The following is a 21,854-nucleotide window of genomic DNA, read 5'->3' on the forward strand; positions in this document are numbered from 1 at the left end:
GTCGATGTGTGTTTTGAATATGAACGCCTTACCCTTGTGGCTAGCGTTGCTTTTTAAAGAAACAATCTTGTTATTTTCAAGGAAGAATTGCTCCCGTGTGTGAACATGAGGCAAATATCACAGTATAGCTTAATAGACATGATCAATCTAACAATAGTGATCGACTTTGTTTTAGTCGTCAAAAGATCAAATAGTACATCTGCAGTCTGATTGATAGGTTCAGACATGCTTAGTACCTTTGATCAAGCAACTTGCTCAATAACACCAACCACCGGCACTGGAAACGGATCTCGTCGAAACCATCGCCATCGGTGTGGATGGTTGTATTTCGGGATGGTACACCTCCCGTGTGTGACACAGACTGGTCATATTTGTAATCCTTCTAAAGTCGAAGGGAATGCACCTATGTATAAATTATGGTTGGTCCATTGCCAATGATACTTAAACTCCACCCAAGTTTATACAAGTGATTACTCAAAACCCGCAAGATAGATTATACGATTTAATGCCAATGAGGCCAGATGAGCCTTGTATTTGCCCACACGTACACACCGTTGATGGTAATTAGCTCAACGATGAACAATGATCATCTTCTTAGTGAAGACTACTTGATGAGGGTTTCATCGTCGAGATTCTATTCCTCAATCTCTTGGTGAAGATCAGTAGATGAGAATTTCATTGCCGGGATCTTGTTCCTTGATCACTTGTTCTTAGGGTGTGTTCGCTACGGCCAGCTCCCAACGTGCACACAGTACGTGCGGAAAACGGAGCGGTCTATTAGCACGTGATTAATTAAATATTTGCTAATTTTTTTAAAAAATGGATCAATATAATTTTTTTAAGCAACTTTCGTATATAAACATTTTATAAAAAACGCACCGTTTAGCAGTTTGAAAAGCATGCGCGTGAAATACGAGGGAGAGGTGTTGGGAACACCAGCATCAAACACAGCCTAGTGAAGTCCGGCTGATGAGAATTTCATCTCCTGAATATTGTTTCTTGATCTCTACTATGGCCGTGTTTAGTTCCTCTAAATTCTCAACTTTTCATCCATCGTATCACATCGAAAACTTTCCTACACACATAAACTACCAACTTTTTCTCCAAACTACCAACTTTCTCTCAACTTCCTAACTTTTCCACTATCTAAATACAGCCTATTAAGACCGGCTGATCAGAATTTTATCGCCAGAATCTTATTCCTCAATATCACTCTTGGTGAAGACTAGCCGATAAGAATTTCATCATCGGTTTCCTTTATCTCTAAGTGAAGAGTTGCCAATGAGAATTTCATCACCAGATCTTGTTCCTGGATCTATTAATGAAGACCTACCGATGAGAATTTCATCGTCGGGATCTTGTTCCCACAGCTTGACTTTTCTGTTAGCCGGGCTGCACGCTTGCTCAACGCTATGGCATGTGTGTTGGCTCCCTCTACGTGCCGATGCCGGGTTACACAAATATATACGTGCAACACTATGGCGTTGCTTGTGCTATCAATGATGAACAGTTGATGAAGATGGGCTGTGTATATCTATTATGGATGTAGAGGCCAGATTTTAATCTATTTTCAAAGAAAAAAAAAGTTGATGAAGGCCGGTGAAGATATCGTTGCTGCCAGTGACCTAAAGGATTTGGTTTTCATTTAGGCTTTGGGTTGAGATACGCTCCGGTGCTCTCTACTTGAAGTATTCTACTACAAGTAGAATTAATCTCAACCGTTAATTTTATAGGATAAATTAGTAATCTTCTAATATAGTTTAGGGGTAATTTTGGCATGGGATGTTTTCTTCGGTTGTTCGCATCAGGTCCGACGCATCGCATCTCGCCCCGACGCAAGCACCGCATCTCTCCCCGATGCAGGTTTTCGCTACTCCTCCCGGCAGGCAGCGGCACGACGCCGCTGCCAGCGGCTTGGTGTGGCGAAATCCTCAGGTGGCCACTCCTCCCACTCCTCACCCGTGTATCCGTTCCCCTTCCTCTCCTCTATTCCATGCCGGCATCCCGGTTCGCCGTCGTGGCCTTCCGTGGAGGAGCACGCCCTCACCGGCGCCCCCTCTGTCCTCTGTGAGTGGCCGATGCTAGTCTGCCTATTTGCTCGCTGTCTCAGTGGTGAACATGTCTTAAATTTGCCTGTATAAATGCATATACTAGCTTGTAAATGGCTGTGTATAGGAAAAAGTACGAATTACCCCCCTCCGAATCACAAAACCAGATATTCTTCACCCCCAACTATGCATACCGGACGAATTACCTCACTCGACCCAATCCGCGGTGGTTTTGGTCTACGTGGCGTACACGTGATAGTCCAGTCAACATTCTATTTATAAAAAAATTGTGAGACCCACCTGTCATACACTACTCTATCTTCTCTCTCACTCTCTCTCTCTCTCTTCCTCTCTCTCTCTCACCGTCCCACGGGTCAGCGGCGGCGGCGGCGCGTGACGCGGAGGCAGCGGCGGCGGGGGATGAGGAGCTCGGCGCGGCTTCCCCCCTCCCTCTCGGTGGCGTGCGCGCGGGGACGAGCACCCAACGAGGCAAACATCCATTCCTAGATCCACTCGCCCACGACCACCACTCCCCCGTCTCGCTCTCGCTGTTGCCGTGCTGAGCTCTGAGGTGAGCTGCTTGGTGGGTGGAGGGGTGGGTTTGGTTTGGTTGGTCGCTGGTTGGCTTGGCTGCGTAGGTGCGCAATGCAGTGAGGGAGGTGGGTAAGGGGGGGAGGGAGAGATCAGGTCAAGCGGGATTATAGGGTGCGCACAGTCGCGGATCGAGAACGAGGAGGCGGTGGCGAAATGCAAGGAGCGGAGGCAGTGGATGAAGTCCGTCGTGCAGGCACGGAACGCGTTCGCGGCGGTGCACTCGGCGTACGCCATGTCGCTGCGGGACACGGGCGCCGCGCTCTTCGAGTTCGCGCATGGGGAGGGCGTGCTGCCGCCGCCCCCGCCCCCACCGACGACGACGGGGCCACGGGGGAGGAGGCGCGCCCCGTGGGATCATACTAGTACTGCAGAAATCTCTAGGCAATCAACCATTCACTCTGTTTTTATTTCTGGAGTTACTATCAATCTAACCATGTTTTCAGATGTTAACACAACGTTATTGTTCAGCAAATACTCCTCTTCACCGAGCTGGAGCTGTAGACAGGATCTGAAATCTTCTGAATTTTATTTAGATATTGAAATCTTCTGAATATTTGTCCCTGTCATGTACAGCACGAGAAGTTGCAGCAATGGAGGAGACCTCATCAGGGGCAGCAGATCGCTCTCTGTATCAGAAGGCAGCAGCGATGGTTGCCTCCTACACGGAGACGTACCGCAGCAAGCCCTTGTCCTTCTGGCTGCTGCTCGTCCTCAGCGCGTGAGCATCCCGGCGTCGAGCCTCCTGTCGCGGCTGTACTACAACAACGGCGGGCAGAGCAAGTGGATCCTGTCGTGGTCCGCCGTCGCCGGCTAGCCGCTGACCGCCACTACTGGAAAACTGATCTTTGCTCGGTCGCCCAAAGCCACAATAGTCCCGGTTACAAAAAAACCCGGTTTAAAACCCCGCAGCATTATACGATCTATAGTCCCGGTTCATCCCTGTCAGTCCCTTGTCAAATGGGCAAACCGGAACTAAAGATCACCATTTTAGTCCGCTGAAGACCTCTTAGATCTTTACTCCCAACTAAAATCACGCATAGTATATAATCTCTATTCTCTATCCTCTCCCCCACACCGGCCTCAATCTCCTCAACAACCGGCCTCTCCTCTCCTCAGATCCATCTCCCTCTCCTCCTCCCCCTCCTCCTCCCATGCCCAGCAAGGGCCGCCTCCTCCCCCTCCTCCCTTCCCGCACGCCCCTTCCTCCTCCCATGCCCAGCGAGGGCCGCCTCCTCCCCCTACTCCCTTCCCGCACGCGTCAGGCGGCTGGTGGGGCCGCACGCAGCAGGCGGCCGTGCACGGGCCGAGTAGCGAGCGGCAGCAGGCGGTGCTACCGGCATCCATTCTTTTTTCTTTTTTTTTTTACAATTTGTGATTCACTGAGATGTATAATTTTATGATTTGTTGTATGGATCTGAGATGTATAATATGTGATGTATTTGGTTTGTGTGTAATTTTTTAAAGATTTGTGATGTATTTGATTTGTGTGTACAAGTAACTTAAGATTTGTGATGTGAATGTTTTGGGATGTTAGTTTGATTTGGGGAGAAGTAGAGAGAGAAGAGAGAGTAGTGTATGACAGGTGGGTCCCACAACTTTTTTTTATAAATAGAATGCTGACTGAACTGCCACGTGTACGCCACGTAGACCAAAATCATCAAGGATTGGGTCGAAGGGGTAATTCGTCCGGTATGCATGGTTGGGAGTAAAGAATATCCGGTTTATGGTTCGGAGGGGTAATTCGGACGACCGTGATAGTTCGGGGATACTAGCTCGTACCTATATTAGAGAATCTATATTTGCGGATGTTAAATTGAACTGGAGATCTATCTTAAAACTGTTTTTTTAGGCTGACTGATTGCGGTGGACGAGAGTCAATGGCTCGTTTAGGATAATGATAAATTACGATAATACCCCTACGCGAATTATTATCTCTGGAACAAGTATATCCCTCTACGTTTCTACTATCACTAACTCAGGCGGTAATAGAACTAGATCTTAACCATACGATTAAATACGTTAATGGCTCGGATTACTTTCTATCACAAATAGAAAGCACCGGAGTAGGGCTCGTTTTATTAATATCTGTAGAATAGAATATGTATGGGTGTGTCATAGGTTTAACACCGCACAGGGCGCTTCATGCGTAGCGCCTGGCGGCGGCATCGCGCATGTGCCTCAGTGCTTCTACGCGCATGTCTCAGCCCCTCGCGAGCAGGGGTCCTTTGTATAGGCAGAGAATATGGCAAAAGTGTGTGTTAATCCTCTATTACATTCAGGTAGTCACACGTTATAATTCCTTTGGATAAAGAGAAAATCTATTATATACGTCTGAAATATAGCTAACCTCTTATATACCTTTGAATTTTGCTTCCTTCATTACATACCCACAAAATTTGATTTTGATTCCTTCTATATTCCTTCCGTTAGTTGATCATTAATTGACCATCCCATTGCTATAAAATGACTATTTTACCCTTTGGATGAACATAAAAATTTATGAATTACATTATTGAAAATGCAATACTTTGTCGCATGAAACTATTATAGTTATGAGTTTGCTATGTGATGACAAAATTTAGTTTTAGATAATGAAATAAAAAAAATATGTTTTTATTTTATTTTTTAAAAAATCATAAAAATGAGGAGCATTCATACAAAGATAGAACTACCAATGCTCATAATATTTTTTTTATGAATGCTTTGAAAAAAATCCATTGTCCTATTATAATTTCAAATAAAATTTTTAATTTATTTTATTTTTTATTTTCAAAATTTATGTCAAAATTTTCTATACTAGTTATTTAGTCTCATTAGTTTCATAAAATACACATACTGTGTATTTAAATAAAATTTTCAATCGTTTTTCAAGCTTATATTCAAACGTAAATCATCGAGAGCATAAAAAACATTTCAACCAAACATAACAGAAATGAAGGAAAATGTAACGGCAAAAGTATAGAAGGGATGAAATTTCTGAGATATAGAAGGGATCAGCTAAATTTTTCGATCGTCACCTCCAACTTTCGTCCATCATCCGCATCAGACCTTTCGTCCTACAGCGCGTGCATCAACCATCGCTAGCGAGTCCGTGTCGATTTGGTCCGTCGTCCTGCCTCATCCGTTTCGGCGCCATCCTATTTTTTTTTTTTTTGCCTAACCATCATCCGCGAGACATGACAGATTAGAATCTGTGCGTGACATGACCAATCGGACGTGATCGGTCGGACGTGGCCATGCGGCGTTAGGCTACCCCTTTGAAGTTGGACCCCATGGACGTCTGTCTGTCGGAGGATGCTACGCGTCGGACGTTCGATATTTTGTAAATATCGGACGCCCGACCCTACACTGTCGTGCGCATACATATGCATATATACATGTGTTCTATTATTTCTACTCTAGTTGATTAGCTCGTGTAAAAAGTCTATATGCTTGTGCATGCATGACTGTTGTTTATACTCTAGTTGATTAGCACGTGTAAGAAGCCTATATGCTTGTGCATGCATGACTGCATAGTTACTATGCAGTACTTGTCTCAACCTACTTTTTATTTTTTTTAAATTAAATTTCCTTTTAAATTAATTATCCGATTTATGATTCGATTTCACCATTAAACTCCTTGCAATTAAATCTTTACAACAAGATCTCAGATGGTTATATTTTGATGAGAAAAAAATAAACATTGTTTCACCACTTGTAAAAAAATGTTTCACCACTTGGTCAAATGTTCCAACTCAGTCTATAAAATATTTCAGACAAATACAACATTCAAGAAATACTAAATGCAACACCGATAATGAATGTATGAAACATTGAGTCCCCATGAGTGAGACATAAAAATCTTGGTCAAATGTTCCAATTTAGTCTATAAAAATGTTTCTGAGAAATACAACATTTAGAAAATACTAACTGCAACACCAATAATCACTGTATGATAAATTATGATAAATTGAGTCTCAATGAGTTAGACAAAAAAAAACTTGGTAAAATGTTCTAACTCAGTCTATAAAGTGTTTCAGAGAAATGCAACATTTAAGAAATACTAATTGTAACACCAATAATCACGGTATGAAACATTGAGTCTCAATGAGTGAGACATAAAAATAAAAAAACAAATGACATAAAAACCCATATGAAAGATATAATATATTTGCAAATATGAAATATTATTAAAATATTTTCATGTAATTATAAAACATTAAGTTATTACATCTGAAACATTATAAAATACAAATTGGAACATTGAAAAAACAATATGTGCAACATTTACATATGTATTAGCGAAACAGTACTAGTTGACACATTTAAAAGAATAAAAAATATTTTTTCATCGGAATATAGCCATGTGTGATCTTGTTGTAAAGATTTAATTGCAACAAGTTTAATAGTGTAATCGGATTGTAAATTGGAGAAGTAATTTAAGAAAAAGATTATTTAAATATAAAAATGTATACGTGCATCGGTGCATGATTTGGTAAAGTGCTCTACATAGAGCAAGGGAGTAGTAAAGTGCTTTGCATGGAGACAAGGCAGCGGATAGAAGCATGCATGTGATGAGATAATGTTACGTCCGATATTTCATTGGAGCGTCGGACGGCCGATGCGAAGCATTTTCACTGTCTGTTCGATGTTTCGTCATCGTAGGCCGTGTTTAGTTTCTTCCATATTCTCAACTTTCCATCACATCATATCACATCAAAAACTTTTCTACACACGTAAACTTTTAACTTTTTTTTTTCAAACTCTCAACTTTTTTTAAACTTTCAACTTTTTTTAGGAATTAAACACACCCTAAGGCTTGTTTAGTTGGGGAAAATTTTTGGGTTGAGTTGTCACATTGGATATGTGGACACATATTTGAAGTATTAAACGGAGTCTAATAACAAAACAAATTACATATTCCGCCAGGAAACAACGAGATGAATTTATTAAGCATAATTAATCCGTTATTAGCAAATTTTTACTGTAGCATAACATTGTCAAATCATGGCGCAATTAAGCTTAAAAAATTCGTCTCGCAATTTACACATAATCTGTGTAATTAGTTTTTTTCTATATTTAATACTCTATGCATGTGTCCAAACATTTGATATGAGAGCGTAAAAATTTTTGTTTTGAGAAGTAAACAGAGCCTTAGGGCTTATTTGGCACAGCTCCAGCTCCAGCTCCAGCTCCACCCCTCCTGGAGTTAGAGCTTAGCCAAACAGCTTCAGCTCCACCCAAACTGGGAGTGGAGTTGGGTGGAGCTCTCTCACAAAATGTACTAGAGTTGTAGAGCTGGGTTTTGGCAGCTCCACAACTCCACTTCAGACTCAACTCCTAAAGTTATATTTAGGAGTTGGAGCTCTACCAAACAGTCCTAGTCCTAGTATCGACCGATCGCCGCCACAGCCCCACCACCTGCCGGCTGCCACGGTCGTCCCGGCGGCTCCCCCGCCGTCCTACCTCGCTAACTCGATCTGTGCGCTAGCTCTGTACGTCTCTACCTCCCAACAGTGGTTCCTTCGGATCCTCCTAGCTAGCTGGCCAGTCCGGGCGCTCTCCCCCTCGATGATGCCTTCCTGCAGTCTGCCATGCCCTAGCCTCTGCCTCACCGCAAGTTCTGGCTTGCCGCCGACGCCGACGCAGACGCAGACGCAGCCAACTGTGTGTGGTTGCGAATTGCGATCCGTCATCATCGTCTTGACTCTAGCACCTGCCGGTTGGGGCGGGGTAACTCGATCGGTTCCCTCATTCCCTGATCTGGTGTACGGCATCTCGATTGTCCTTGTGGCCTTAACACAGTATTAATTCTGTTTATAATGTTATACTGTTAGTATTAATCTTTTCTTTACCTATTATAATATTATAAGAATTATAAAGATGATTTTGTACTCACCCCTCCCTTCATCTGTCATCTAACAATCCATGCGGGAGTCCTGATCTGCTCACGATTTTTTTTTTTGCGTGCATAATCTGTTTTGGATCAGGCTGTCCATTTCCTTGCTTTTCGTCCATCGCGTGCAAGAGATCGTGCCCTGTGCGCATCAGTCACCCGTTCTAGTGTGCGCCGGATCGTGCTCGTGTGTCTCCTTCTCCCGCTCTCGCGCCAGTCATCAGCTTGCATATAGAGTTTGGCCAACCTCGATAATATCTGGCGCTTGTTCACATACCAAGATCTTGTAGCCGGCGCACGGTGATCGGACAGAAGCGTCAAGCAACACGACGCGGATGTGGCATGTGGCCGTCGACTGGCCGTTGCGTAGGCTGTCAAGAATTTTCTGTGCAACTCCAACGAACTCCTCCCGGATTCGGGATTCGTTGTCTTGGCCGCTATTTGCATCACCAGCATCTCGTAGCCAAAGGTCTTGATCCCTGTTGTTGACTTCGCTTGCATCACCTAGGTCACTGCCATTGCTCAGTCTCGATCCATCTTTTCTGTAGCCTGTAGCAAAATATCGATCTGATCTGTTGAGGATGTGAGTTTGAAGAGATAGGTGCAGCACATTCTGATGATTCCCCCCATATCAATATTCTTGTTCCAATTTGTCTTTTCGATCTAAAGTCTCAAATATAGTGTTTATCTCAATTTTGATGAAGTTCTGGGCAAATATTGTTCTCGGTGTGTCTGAATTTTGATGTAAAATTATCTGATTTTGGTGAAGTTATTGACAAATGTTGTTCAGTTACGTTTAGCTAAATTTTTAGATCAATCTAGCTGTACAATTTCAAATTATGTTCATATTTAAGCCTCGAGAGATAATGCAATGTTCATGGCTACATCTAATCGGAGTTAGACCTGTTGATGTTCGTCATTCATATCTAAAATATGTGAAAATTCAAGTTGGGAAAAATTCGTGTCAACGCACTTTTGTCAAAACACTACCAAAACCATAAGTTCTTCATCAGACAAATAGGGCTAAATTTACAAAGCCTTGCATGTCTTTTTACCACTAAGTCATCTTAAGAAAATGGGAGTAAACCTGAGCATTAGTTCAAAAACCAAGATAAAATCATAACTGAACATAAAAACAGAGTTAAAAACAGAGTTAAGAACATAATTGCCTATTGTCTTTTTAACCAAGAGTAAAAACTAATGATGCTACGTTCTGCATTATGATATGGTCAACCAAAATAGCCATCTCCCATTGCAACGCACGTGCATATTTACATATTAAGATATCAAAATTTATGATAATTTTATCATCTCTAAGAAGATATCGGAATATATCATGTTTTCTAGTATAATATTTAGTATCTTTAGATACTAGGTATATTAAGATATCAAAATTTCTAGTGTAGAATCTTGATACCTCCAAGAATCTACTCTGTACTCTTACAAAATACTATAGTGGTGGACTGGTGGTGTACTCGTGTTGAGTCTGCCCTCGTAACCACCAACTAACATGTAAGCCTGTGAGATTGGTGGATCTCACATAAGCAATTTAATTGCCAGAAAATCGCCTTTTCACATAAATAGAGGCAAAATACTTTTTTTCTTACTAAATAAATAATTGCAACGCACTGATATTTTGCTAGTTTTCAAAGGATCGTAAAATTTTTCCACAAAATTAAGTTTAGAGACAGCTTGTTCGCTACACTATTTTTTTTTTTTGGAGATAGTTACCTTGCCCTCTAGCCACTGGCACTTGTTTGATGGATGACTAGCAAATTTCAAAGTCGTGATCTATAGCCGTCCTCTTTCCGTTTGAATTTGGAAATGAAGTTACCTCGCGATTTCGTGAAATATGGAGGTGACATTGAAGAGAAAATTTGATAGGTTGATATTTATATGTGCTCCGTTCATGAGGGGGCAGTTGCCGCGAGAGAGATGGCGGCGGCGGTGCTGAACGCCCTCGCGCCGGCGGCCACCGTCGCGCAGCTCGCCGGCGCGGACGCGGCGGGGCTGGTGTCGGCGATCCTGCAGGCGGTGCGGGCGGCCCGGCGGAACCGGAGGGAGTGCCGCCTCCTGGCGCGGCGCGCGATGATGGTGGGCGACCTGCTGCGGCTGCTGCCGCCGGAGTCGGAGACGATGCGGCGGCCGGAGGTGAGGCGGGCGCTGGACGGGCTGGGCGGCGCGCTCCGGCAGGCGCTGGAGCTCGTGGAATCGTGCCAGGAGAGCGGCGCCGTGCGCGGCTTGATGACGGCGGGGAGGCAGGCGGAGCAGTTCAGGGAGGTGCAGGGCGAGATCAACGACTACATGCTACTCTTCCCCGTCGTCAGCCACATCGACATCACCCGCCGCCTCGACCTGATTTACGGCCTGCTGCTTCCTGCAGACTCTCAACCCCACCAGGTGAGGTGATTGCTCTTCCTAAATGACATTTATCGAAAAACCGGGGTTAAATTTTTAGATATCGTTGATTCAATTCCACCCCTGATTCCTCTATGATGTAAAATTGTTAATCCCTAGGAGTTACTGTACCATTTTACAATCCTTGGTAATTTCTGAAATAGAGGAATGTTAGTTGTGATGAAGGAATCGTAGGCTCCTAGCTTTGCCAGCACAACCGTTTGGGGGAATTGACTGACAGAGAAATGCCAGGGGCCTTCCGATTAACTCCACAAGGTGGTGGGGCAGTGGGTTAAATGTCCTGGGTTCAAAGCCTCACCCCTTCTAATTATTTGATATTAGGTCATTCCCTATTATTTGCGTCTTTTTTTTTTTTGGAATTGACTGAAAAGGCATCAGCGTGGGATCTGACAGAAAAGTTCATATCTAGTGGCTTGCGAAATCCTATAGGAGGAAGAGGAGGCTACTAAGTCGAGGGCCATCACAAAGAAGACCACATTTTGGAGGAGGTTAACCAAAGAGATTGCCTGTTTGTCTCCACCACACTGGGAGTTCGCCAAAATTAAGAAAACAATTTTGATGTCCATGGCATATTAGCCAAGCAACAATGGCAGCAGTGGTACCAAAAAAATATATTTAAGTGAACTAGTGGCATGAAACAGAATGGCAAAATTGCGTTGGCAAATAAGGAAACCACAAACCAGTTAATATTCAGAACCAAATCATGATTTTTTTTTCTAAAATTGTGCATGATAAACTATTGTCCTCTGCTTGATTTTCAGTGATTAACATCGTATTGAACTGTATTCCAGATGCCAGAGGATGCGCCAGGTTCACCTGGCGACCATTTTGAAGCTGATGTTAGGTTGGTCAGATGTTACCAATGTATTTTGTAAATATGTGACACACGACAGTGTTCAGATGCACATTTGTGATATTTTTAACCATGCATTGTTGTTCGAATTGTATTAATCATGCATTATGTACAGTACAATCCATTAGAATCATGCTTTTCCAAAGTCCACACAGTAAAACAAACACATTCTCTTGAACTCCAGGATAAACATCGTTCATGTATTTAGCTCTGCTAGACTACGAAGTAACATTCCTTTCTTACTCTGATTAAGGGTAAAGAGTTTTTTTTTCTTTCTAAAATAGTGAAAAGGTTTTTTCATACTCATGTGGCCAAAAAAGGAACTCTATCTTTTCATGTGTGTAACTTTCAGGAATGTGGAGATCACTGCAGCTGAGGTAATTCCGTTTGAAAGCAATCAAACTATAACAGAGCCTTTTGAGTTCGGTGAACACCATGTAGCAGGTGTGTGCTGACTTCTAGTGCACATATTTATTTATTTATTTTATTTAGATACATGAAGTAATCCAAACATTAAACAGTGTAAAGTAAAAAAAATTCTACCAGCAGACTTGGTAGGAATTATGTTGGCTAAAAAATGAAGTTCTACAAAAAAAATTCTTATACATGAAGTAATGCAAAAAAAAAAAAAAATGGCAACTGAATTCTGGGGGTCCAAAAGGAGATTTAGTGTAGGTTTTGACAATGTATCGAACCTTTTGTTCTGTTTCCATTAATGGAAATTGGGGGATGCCCTCTTGATCCGTAAAGGAAAGTAATGCAAAAATTTGTATGTTCTTATAAATAATGTTTTGGGACATTGTATCTAGGTCATCAGGAAGGTTTGGAAGAGCTGCTGTCCAAAGTGCAGAGGTTGAAATGGCTTTGCTGGTGGTCTCAGCATGATTCTCTAGGTTGGTCACAAAAGTCATCTCAGCATCCACCATGATGCGCATCCTTGTGTTGAGTACCACATCCGACATTTAAAAAGGATTCAATTATTATAACTTTATCCTGTTAAACATAAATAAACTGTTAAATTCTGCTAAAAGAAATTTTAATGCATGAAATTAACCGAACTCCATTCCTTTTGACAGAGCGTCCATCAACTTATGACTTATTAAAGGCTGCTACAAATAATTTCTCATCTAAAAGTAAAATTGCAAGTGGGGGTTGGGCTACTGTTTACAAGGTAGTTCACAATTTTCCATGCCCTTATTATATGTGTTATCGTATAAGCATTTTAGGATGAAGCTGAAAGCAATAGTCATATTTTTTCTGATTGTTTAAAATATCTTATCAATCATCAGAACATTTTTTTATAATAATCAGAATATGAATATTCTTTAATTGTGTTATATAGTTCTTGTGTTTATTAGTAAATGATAATGAGATAAGGAATTGAGTTTATGCTAAATTATGACTCTTTTTACCTTAGTGCCAGATCATCGATTGAATGACTCGAACAAAGCCAATTTGTTGGCATGCTTATGTATATAAAGCACTGCGATATATTCAACTAGATGAAACCCCGCGCGTTGGTGCGGGAGTTTAGTATGATAATAGTAGAAATAACGTGTAACATAGCTAGACGTTTTAAGCTTATAGAATTTGTATTTTTTTATCGATCATTGGAAAAAGGCTATAAACCATTAAGTTGATGTGGTTTATGATAATTTAAATGGTATATAGATTGATAATCCAAAAAAAAGTAAGGTGGTGTGACTTCATGAAAGAAGAAAATGGGGGAAATGATTTAGACAATAGATTAATCATTTAAAGGCTAGAAACAATAATATGGTTTAATGGGAGAATATAGATACTGTAGAAATTGATGGGGATATATATGTTGAAATATTATGTAAATTATGTGGGATGATGATTTAACATGCTTGAATTTGAAAGCTTCAAAATATAATTAAATATAGATGATATAACATGTTTGCATGAGGTTTAAGATTTAATAATTGCTAATGAATGATAATGTGGTATCTTTGCATATCGAGTTTTAGGATGTAATGAGTTGTAACTTTATAGATAGTATAGATAAGCTTATAGAAAACACATAAGATGCCATGGCCCAAACCTATGCATCTTGTAAACAGCATTGAGGTATACCCTTTTAGGTATATAAAGTGTTGGAAATGAATTTGTCCAGCATAATTTAACTGAAGGTACAATATGCAAAACTTTTTTTTTTTTTTGTATTTGTAGAACGGGCAAGGAATATTGTAGTTATTTAATTATTCTAATTTTGTTTGTACGTTCCCTTTATATGTTGTAACCAACTGCACACTTATATGTCTGTTGGTCCTTGATGTCTCTGGTTTGAAATATAGCCAAGCAAGATATATATGATATACTAGGAGACAACTCATTTTCTATCTGGACAAATAACTCTGTCATCAAGAATAAGTTTTAGAAAACCCCAAATTTCTTGTCGAAGTGCAGAAAATACCAAGTATTATAACTCGTCATATATAACACCGGGTTTTATAAATGTTTCTGAAAGCCCCATTGCAAATCCAATTCCAATCCTACATATTTTACTATCTTGGAAACAATAGCCCAAAACAACAAAAGAATTAAAGACTTCATCATAATTAAGTAATGTACAGTTCAACACGCATAAAGATTTTGTGAAAATGTGATAAAAATTTAAGTAAAAATATGTGATCAACATGTCACAGGGTGTTATGAGACCCTAAGACAAGAAACCTCCGGTTATATATGTACCACAACCATCAGACCCAGGGTTTTCTACAACTTCAACCATAAAACCTTGGTTTTCTGCATTTACTCTTATATTCATGTTAAAGGAGCATTTGATTTTATTAGTTTTTTTGTATGAGTGGTTCAAGGAGAACAAAATTTAGGGTCTGTTAGGCACAGCACCAGCTCTAGCTCCACCTCTCCTGGAGCTGGAGCTCAGCCAAACAGTTTCAGCTCCACCAAAAATAGGAGCGAAGCTGGGTGGAGCTCTCTCACAAAATGAACTAGAGAAGTGGGGCTGGGTTTAGGCAGCTTCACAAGTGCACTCCAGACCCAACTCCTGGAGCTAAATTTAGGAGTTAGAGCTTTACCAAACAGGCCCTTAATACCTAGCTGTGGTTTCAAAGGGCACAATGGTCACTTCCTTTGGCTTTCCTTTTTGATGTTGCAATATAGAGAAAACTAACATTTTATACACTAACAAGATTAAGGTGTAAAAGTGAAGGTAGCCTAGTCAGTGATCAAGACCCCTTTGCTCCACATGCTTGGATTTTTTTAACGTTAAGTTTGGATGTTGACGAGATTGATTTTGCATAAACTTGGGCTAATATGTATATGCATAATCCCTCATATGGTTAGGATATTCAAACACTTACAATATGCAAAAGCTTTGCTGCACAGATTGATAATCAATCTCATTTAGAGAAAATATCTTTTGACTTCACTTTCCAGGCTCAAATGCGTAATAGTCTTGAGATTGCAATCAAAGTATATCCTATGGGCACGGGAGAAAAACGTGTATTTTCCCAGTACGAAAGGGAGCTTAATTTACTTACGAAGCTTCAGCATACGAATATAATTAAACTTCTTGGACACTGCACTGGAGAATGGGAGCTGATTTTGATATATGAATATATGCCCAATGGGAGCTTGGACAAATTTATACATGGTATTCTTTCTCGGATCTTGTATACATTGTTTATTATTGAACCAATTTCCACGTATTGTATTGATCTTGTATACATTGTTTATTATTGAACAAATTTATAAATAATTGCCATGTTGCAGGCCCAAATAGAGAAGTATCGTTTGACTGGTTTTCGTGCTTCAAAATAATTCAAGGGATAGCAGAGGGTCTGCTCTATCTACACACGTATGAAGCTGAGATATGCATTGTGCATAGGGATTTGAAACCGAGCAACATTCTGCTTGATTCAGATATGAATGCTAAGATAGGTGATTTTGGTATAGCTAAAACTATAAGCCCGGCACGGCAGCAAGACACATATGTATCAGGCACATTGTGAGAAATTATGAAACGCGTGGATGATTAGATTTTATAATTTTACATCCATTAAATTCTTCTGACTGGTAATGTGTACTGATTCTATCTCTTGAATTGCAGTGGGTATATTGCTCCTGAATATCTTCGTGGAGGTATTTTATCAACAAAGGTTGATGTATATGCCTATGGTGTCATTCTTCTAGAGATTATTACTGGCAGGAGGTCCTGTATTCCCTGTCTAAAAGATGATGAGTATGTGCATTTAACTGAGTATGTAAGTAAATTATAATCTAAACGCTATTCAATCTCTAAATTTTGGGCCAACATCCAAACAAATTAAAGAAAACTGCATAATATTTTGTACACCCTCCATTTCAAATTACTTCTTGTTGTAGATTTGTCCAAGTCAAACATTTTAATTTTTAACCCTGAAGTACCTCCACGTAGAACGACAACTAATTAGAACGGAGGGAGTACATATTTATAGGACATTTTCTGAAAGACGATTCTTTTCGCAGGCCTGGGATCTATGGAGAACCGGAAGATCAGCTGAGCTTCTAGATGCAGCATTGCGCAATGAGGCTCGAATTGCTGAGATAACAAGCTGCATTCAGATAGCGTTGTTGTGTGTTCAGAAGGATCCGGCTGACCGGCCTTCCATGTTGGATGTGCTTGCGATGCTAAGAGATGAGAAGATTGTAGCTGCCCCTAAGAAACCAGGTGATCTTCTCCTTGGAGACGAAACGAGCGTAGAGTCAGGTGATCTTCTCCTTGGAGAGGAAACGAGTGGAGAGACTGCACATTGGTTCGCAAGCAGCGGCGCTACTTGCAGTTCTACTGAGTTCACGGTGCCCCGGTGAGAAGAGATTTTGTCATATTTGAAGCTGGTGGCTACTTAAGGTGCAAGTACGTTATGTATAAAGCTATTACCTTTGATTATTCACAGCGTTGCAAGCAAAATAAGCATGGTGAATGTGTATTTCAGATTCTGAGTAATTATGGATTTACCATATGTGATGGAAATAAATTAAACATACAGAAGGTGGAATGTATAGTATATCATAAATATTTTAGACAAAATTGGCTACAAGCAATATAATTCTGTGGCATTTGCTTATGGGCGAAAGTAAAAAACCAAACATTTACTGAAACACTAGCAATTTTGTTGCATTTTGCTATAGAACACTGACAGTTAAAATAGTAGCCCTGTACGTGGAAGATAGGCAGAGACGGAAGAATCAGATGATAGAGTTTGTGTCGAATACGTGTATATGGTAGGTTATAGTTTAGGACTTGGAGTTGTATTAGATATAGAAATATAGTAAGAGTCAGATTCTATTCTAGAATTGATCTTAAATAAAGAGGTAGACTTGTTGGAACCACATGATGACTTAGCATAGCGATATGTAATGGCTGCTGGCGGTGTCCGGCCAAGGGTCGTTGTAACTTTGATATACTGTATTATGCTAAATTGGGAAGTAGTGTCCGTAATTAGTGCCCCTAGGATGTAGACTTCGGTTGAACCTCGTTAATAAATATCGTGGCCCGGCCCGGTATCATTATCGTGTTTGGATCTCATATGATATTTTTCTTCCACGTAGTATACAAACTCTATTTGCGTATGTATACAAAGTTTGTATACGACGTATACAAAGTTGAATACATATGTATAAAACCCCTGAAAAAATATGCACATATACAAAGTTTGTCTACACATATACAAAATTGTATATACAGTTTTACTTTGTATAGGTGTATACAAAGTTTATATGCAGAGAAAAAACAAAAAAAACCATAAGAAACTGAAATAACCGGAGAAGAAATGGAAAGAAAAAACCAGAAAAAAAACGTGCCACGCAGTTCTGCCAGGCCCTTCTCTTCACGCGCACCACATGCATTAGGGATTTTGCCACCTATAGGAGGTATGGAACCCCGACCCGATCTTGGTGGAGTAGTTTGTTTTTACTTTGTTTATTTACGGCGGTTTCGTTCCCCCTCCATCCGAATTATTGACCATGTTCCATGGATTGTATGACATCGAATATATGTTTCATCTAAACCCAATCTCCATTGCTTTTATGAGTGTTTTTGCTCATCTGTACAAGGGCTGTTTTGGCGTTGTTACACACACATTCAAATTGTTGTTTTGAAACGTACATCTTCTAAATTGTTGCCATAATTTACACCCAGCTTGCAAGTTCGTACGCCATGAGTCAATATCATAGTTCCGAAAATATTCATAATATACATGGAGTTGTCCCAAATACACAACAAGACATGTTTTACTTGGCGTTTCAAGCACACAATACTTTATTATAGGTTTACCATTTGTTGGTCGAGGCTTGCTTACCCAACTCTTCATAATAGTGGTACAGCTAGCTGCAGATGATCAGTATATATACTGATGAAATGATTTTCCCCTTGTCAGGTCGAATGATTACCTGGCTCTAGCTTGTGCTTCCTTGAAGCGTTCTTGTGCTTCTTTCACAAGAGAAGAGAGAGATCTAGCAGGCTTGATTGCCTCATGATCATTACCAGCAAAGAACATGCATTTATCAAGTTCTAACAAGTTCTCTGAAGCCTTGGTCAGTACATGATTTCGATCATGTTCATTGAAGTCCTTGGCGCAGCTCGGTTTGTGCTGAATTGCTAGTATAGCCACCTGACAGGAAAGCTTCATTATTCTCAGACAGTCAGCTGTGGCATCGTTATTTACATCTATTATCTCTATCAGCTTCTTCAACAGTTCTCTGTCCACATGAGCAACATTAGAGAAGTCATCTGCATCAATCAGTTTCTCGCATATCACCATTGTAAAGGATAGCAAGGCCGCAAGCAATTTCTTTTCCTGAGATAGTATATCATCTTGCTCCGTAGGGGACTTGTCCTGAACGGCATCTTTTGGCGGTTGGCTTTCTTCATCTCTGGCTATTGCAGAATAGTCGCTTCCTCTCGCCTCTGTCGCAGCACCTGCATAGTTGCTTGAATCTGAACCTGCCACTGCATTTCTTTCCGTATTACTGGACAATATTAGGCCCAGAACCTGTATATAGCAGCACAAAATAAAAGTTATCTCAAAGGAATAAGAATATACACAATACTCCCTCCATTTCATATTATACATCGTTTGATTTTTTTCCTAGTCAAACTTTGTTAAGTTTATATTTTTCTATAAACTTGGTCAAACTTAAAAGAAATTTGACTAGGAAAAAAATCAAAACGATTTATAATTGAGAGAAACGATTTTACAATCGTGCCATGTATGTATATGCTGATTCAGTGAAATGAAATACCTACCGCAAACTACTATGATTCAGTGATCACACATCACTTAATTTAGGCATCAAATTAGCACTAGCAGGAAATATAACACTATTTACGGTTTAGAGTTTAGACCAAGAGGAGGAAATAGCAGAGATTTACCGTTGTCAAAAGATTGATGGCATCCTGCTTCGATAGTTGGCAGCTCTTCAGGAAGCGAGAACATAGGTGCTCCAATATTGCTGCTGCGCTAATCTGGCACTGCTTGTCCTTGACAAGCATTTCAGTGAGTTGATCAACCACGGTGCCGTATCTCCTTATATCCAAAACATCCTTGGAGTCGCCTTCACACAAGATTTCCATGATGGTCCCTGCTATCCCGTCGCCGTTACTTGGAGTTGAGAGAGATTTTACAAGCAGTTCACCTGCTTTTCTCCTCAATGTTATCCTTGTTGCCGAAGAAGATGTCCCGAAGCAGACTAACAAACTCTTCCTTGGTCATGAGCCCAGTATAAGGCCCCAATGCAACCTGTGCAAGGATCTGTAGTGCCGGTTCCTGCAGTCGAAGCCAGCGATCGTTGTTTCGCTTGATAATACGTAGCAAGTTGCTTACCATGTCCTGGCTAGTTGAGGTTTCCTGGAGCAGCCTTGTGCTGGCTTCTCCAGGAGAACTGATAAGCCTGGCCAGGACTCTGAGCGATGTGCTTAATATGTCAAACCATACATCATCGTCTTCGCAAACGGCGTCAAGGAAAGCACGTGAAGTGATCGGAGCTGTGATCTTGGACAGCAGGCCTTGGGTGTCGCATATCTCTCTGCAGTTGTGATCGTCGCCAGCGAGCCTCTCGATGATTAGCAGGATTAGTTCTTTAGCTCCTCTGGGCTTGAAGGAACTTGCACTCTTCCTCCTTTTGACGTCCTCACGGAGCCTCTCTCTTCTAGCTTCCATCAATTGTTTGGAACTGCTGACTCATCCGGTTCTTGTCCTCTTCTTATTTGCGTCCATGTTGCCTACTTGGCGATGACAAACTGACTCGTTGGTCAGCAGTAGTGTCAGTATGACTCCTCTCTGATGACGTACTGTTGAAAAGCTTGCATCGGCGAACCACATGTGTCATGCTTTTGGTGGTGTCCAGCACAATCAAGAAGGCAAGACACGGATTGCAGTGCTCCTGGGAACCGAGCTATGTGTAGGTCGCCGGCGATGCCCGCCATAATCCTTGCAGCACGCTCCCTTATCTCTCTTTCATCCAGGGTCCAACTTGTCGGGCGCGAGAGCATCGTGAGCAGATTTTGGATGGAATGCCTGGAGGATAGCATGTGGCGCCGTACAGATCTCGTCTTCTTGACGACGAACGTGTCGAGCATCCGTACTCCGGTGAGATGGTCATCATGATATCCAGACTCGAGCAGGATATTTGCACATTTCGATGTGGTTTCTTGAAGGTATCCCGTGGGCTGAAAACCCCACTACCGTTCGAACCCGCATTCCGTGTCACAAGTCTGCGCAACAGGAACCAGCTATAGAAGCCCACACCGTGAATCAGAGCAAGAGAGTAGAAGGCAAACAATGCTGCCTTGAGTTTTCCTTTGCCGGCATCATCGGAGCTGTAGTAATCCAGCTGTATGAGGCGCATCACTGATATCACGATGGACACCATCGGCCCAAACATAATCACAAAGTAACTGAAACCCACTAGAACGAATGACAATATATACCAGGGGGATACAAGTAGCCAATAAGCAACAAGATGCACAAGCAGCTCCACGTTATGTCATAGCAAGGGTTTTTAATTTTGTCACTTTTATGTACTAACGGTTTGATAGCCCCATCCAGACTGCCGATAATACCCATTATTGTGTTTTCTGTTGCCATGACAGTCTTCTCGCCGTAGTCATCGAGGGTCAAGATCCTGGTGTGCTGATTAACTACTAATATATATTTAGATTAGGGTGTGAAAGCAATCAATCATTTCAATATAATTACATAAATACTATAGAACAACCTCCCATCCACACGGGATGACTAAATAACCATCCAGCTGCACATCTTATCCATATCAGTAAATCACGTATTCTCCTTCCCCTCCCCCCTCTCTTTCTCCATCTCCCTCTATCCCTCTCTCTCCCCCTTCCCCCCTCCTCTCTCTCTCTCCCCCCTTCACCCTCATGGCTCATCGGTGGTGGGCATTATGCAGCCATCGGTCCATGTGGTCAAAGACGACCAGTGTGCTACCGTGAAAGGCCGATCCACTCGAGGTGGAGGGATCGTGGGCGTGATTCTTGAGGCTTCTTCGAGGTGGTGACAAATCAGATCGGCGAGCTTTTTGTTGGTTTTTTATGTGGTTTTTAAGCATTTGAGAGGTGATTTCTCAGGTTAGTTTAGCTCATTGATTTGAGTTAGCTAGCCATATTGAAGGATTTTGTGTGCCTTTTCCTATACTCGATTACTTGTTTTTAGGGGCAATGGAAACGTGTAGGAATGTTCTGGCTATGGGGGTAGTTTGTTCTTGTTTTTATTAGATTTTTTCTAGAGTTGAAATTATTTCTGTTGATTTTTCTTGAGTTTTCTTTTGATAGATGGATGTCCTTTTAGATATCTCAGTGATTCTCTAATAGTATCATGATACTATAGTGTATCACGTCGGTGATATCATGATACTCATGTATCAGACGTGATACCTAACGATATCATAGGTGATACCTACAAGTATCATGCTTAGTACCTGGGTACCACGGTCTAGTACCCAGGCACCAGACTTTCGATACCAAGATCTGGTACCTACGGACCCGATACCTGGTACCTAGGTATCAGGTATCGGATCTAGT

At 41.3% G+C, this 21,854-nt stretch overlaps 2 protein-coding genes and 1 non-coding gene across 6 annotated transcripts; 2 read left to right on the plus strand and 1 right to left on the minus strand.

Moving 5' to 3' along the window:
- The first annotated feature begins 2,359 nt into the window (after positions 1–2,359).
- On the plus strand, positions 2,360–4,154 carry LOC136351291 (uncharacterized). Its single transcript, XM_066303299.1, has 2 exons — positions 2,360–3,023; positions 3,216–4,154. Exons 1-2 carry the CDS (start codon positions 2,818–2,820, stop codon positions 3,454–3,456), a joined length of 447 nt encoding a protein of 148 aa, XP_066159396.1. The 5' UTR covers positions 2,360–2,817; the 3' UTR covers positions 3,457–4,154.
- A 6,242-nt stretch (positions 4,155–10,396) lies between these two features.
- LOC4345329 (cysteine-rich receptor-like protein kinase 34) lies at positions 10,397–16,881 on the plus strand. 4 transcript variants are annotated; one of them, XM_015792845.3, is made up of 9 exons: positions 10,397–10,917; positions 11,727–11,779; positions 12,141–12,232; positions 12,598–12,681; positions 12,865–12,959; positions 15,212–15,428; positions 15,548–15,782; positions 15,885–16,038; positions 16,283–16,881. In XM_015792845.3, exons 1-9 carry the CDS (start codon positions 10,414–10,416, stop codon positions 16,622–16,624), a joined length of 1,776 nt encoding a protein of 591 aa, XP_015648331.1. In that variant the 5' UTR covers positions 10,397–10,413; the 3' UTR covers positions 16,625–16,881. The 4 variants fall into 4 exon arrangements, 2 of the variants coding, with proteins under 2 accessions (XP_015648331.1, XP_015648332.1); XM_015792846.3 differs by having other exon boundaries at positions 15,885–16,016; XR_010734686.1 differs by lacking the exon at positions 15,212–15,428.
- Positions 16,882–17,966: 1,085 nt separating this feature from the next.
- LOC107277430 (uncharacterized) lies at positions 17,967–19,894 on the minus strand. Its single transcript, XR_010734589.1, has 2 exons — positions 19,188–19,894; positions 17,967–18,807 (listed from the first exon to the last, which is right to left on the minus strand). It is a non-coding gene; the product is annotated as an uncharacterized protein (transcript).
- Positions 19,895–21,854: the final 1,960 nt, after the last annotated feature.

This window comes from Oryza sativa, chromosome 8, assembly GCF_034140825.1.
Source record: "Oryza sativa Japonica Group chromosome 8, ASM3414082v1".
NCBI lineage: Eukaryota > Viridiplantae > Streptophyta > Magnoliopsida > Poales > Poaceae > Oryza > Oryza sativa.

Bases quoted from the DNA above. Each gene is read 5' to 3' on its own strand.
- LOC136351291 (XM_066303299.1), top strand. From the start codon at position 2,818: ATGAAGTCCGTCGTGCAGGCACGGAACGCGTTCGCGGCGGTGCACTCG. The intron at 3,024-3,215 runs GCAATCAACCAT...TGTCATGTACAG, and splicing joins AGTACTGCAGAAATCTCTAG to CACGAGAAGTTGCAGCAATG.
- LOC4345329 (XM_015792845.3), top strand. From the start codon at position 10,414: ATGTGCTCCGTTCATGAGGGGGCAGTTGCCGCGAGAGAGATGGCGGCG. The intron at 15,783-15,884 runs GTGAGAAATTAT...CTTGAATTGCAG, and splicing joins ACATATGTATCAGGCACATT to TGGGTATATTGCTCCTGAAT. The intron at 16,039-16,282 runs GTAAGTAAATTA...TTCTTTTCGCAG, and splicing joins ATGTGCATTTAACTGAGTAT to GCCTGGGATCTATGGAGAAC.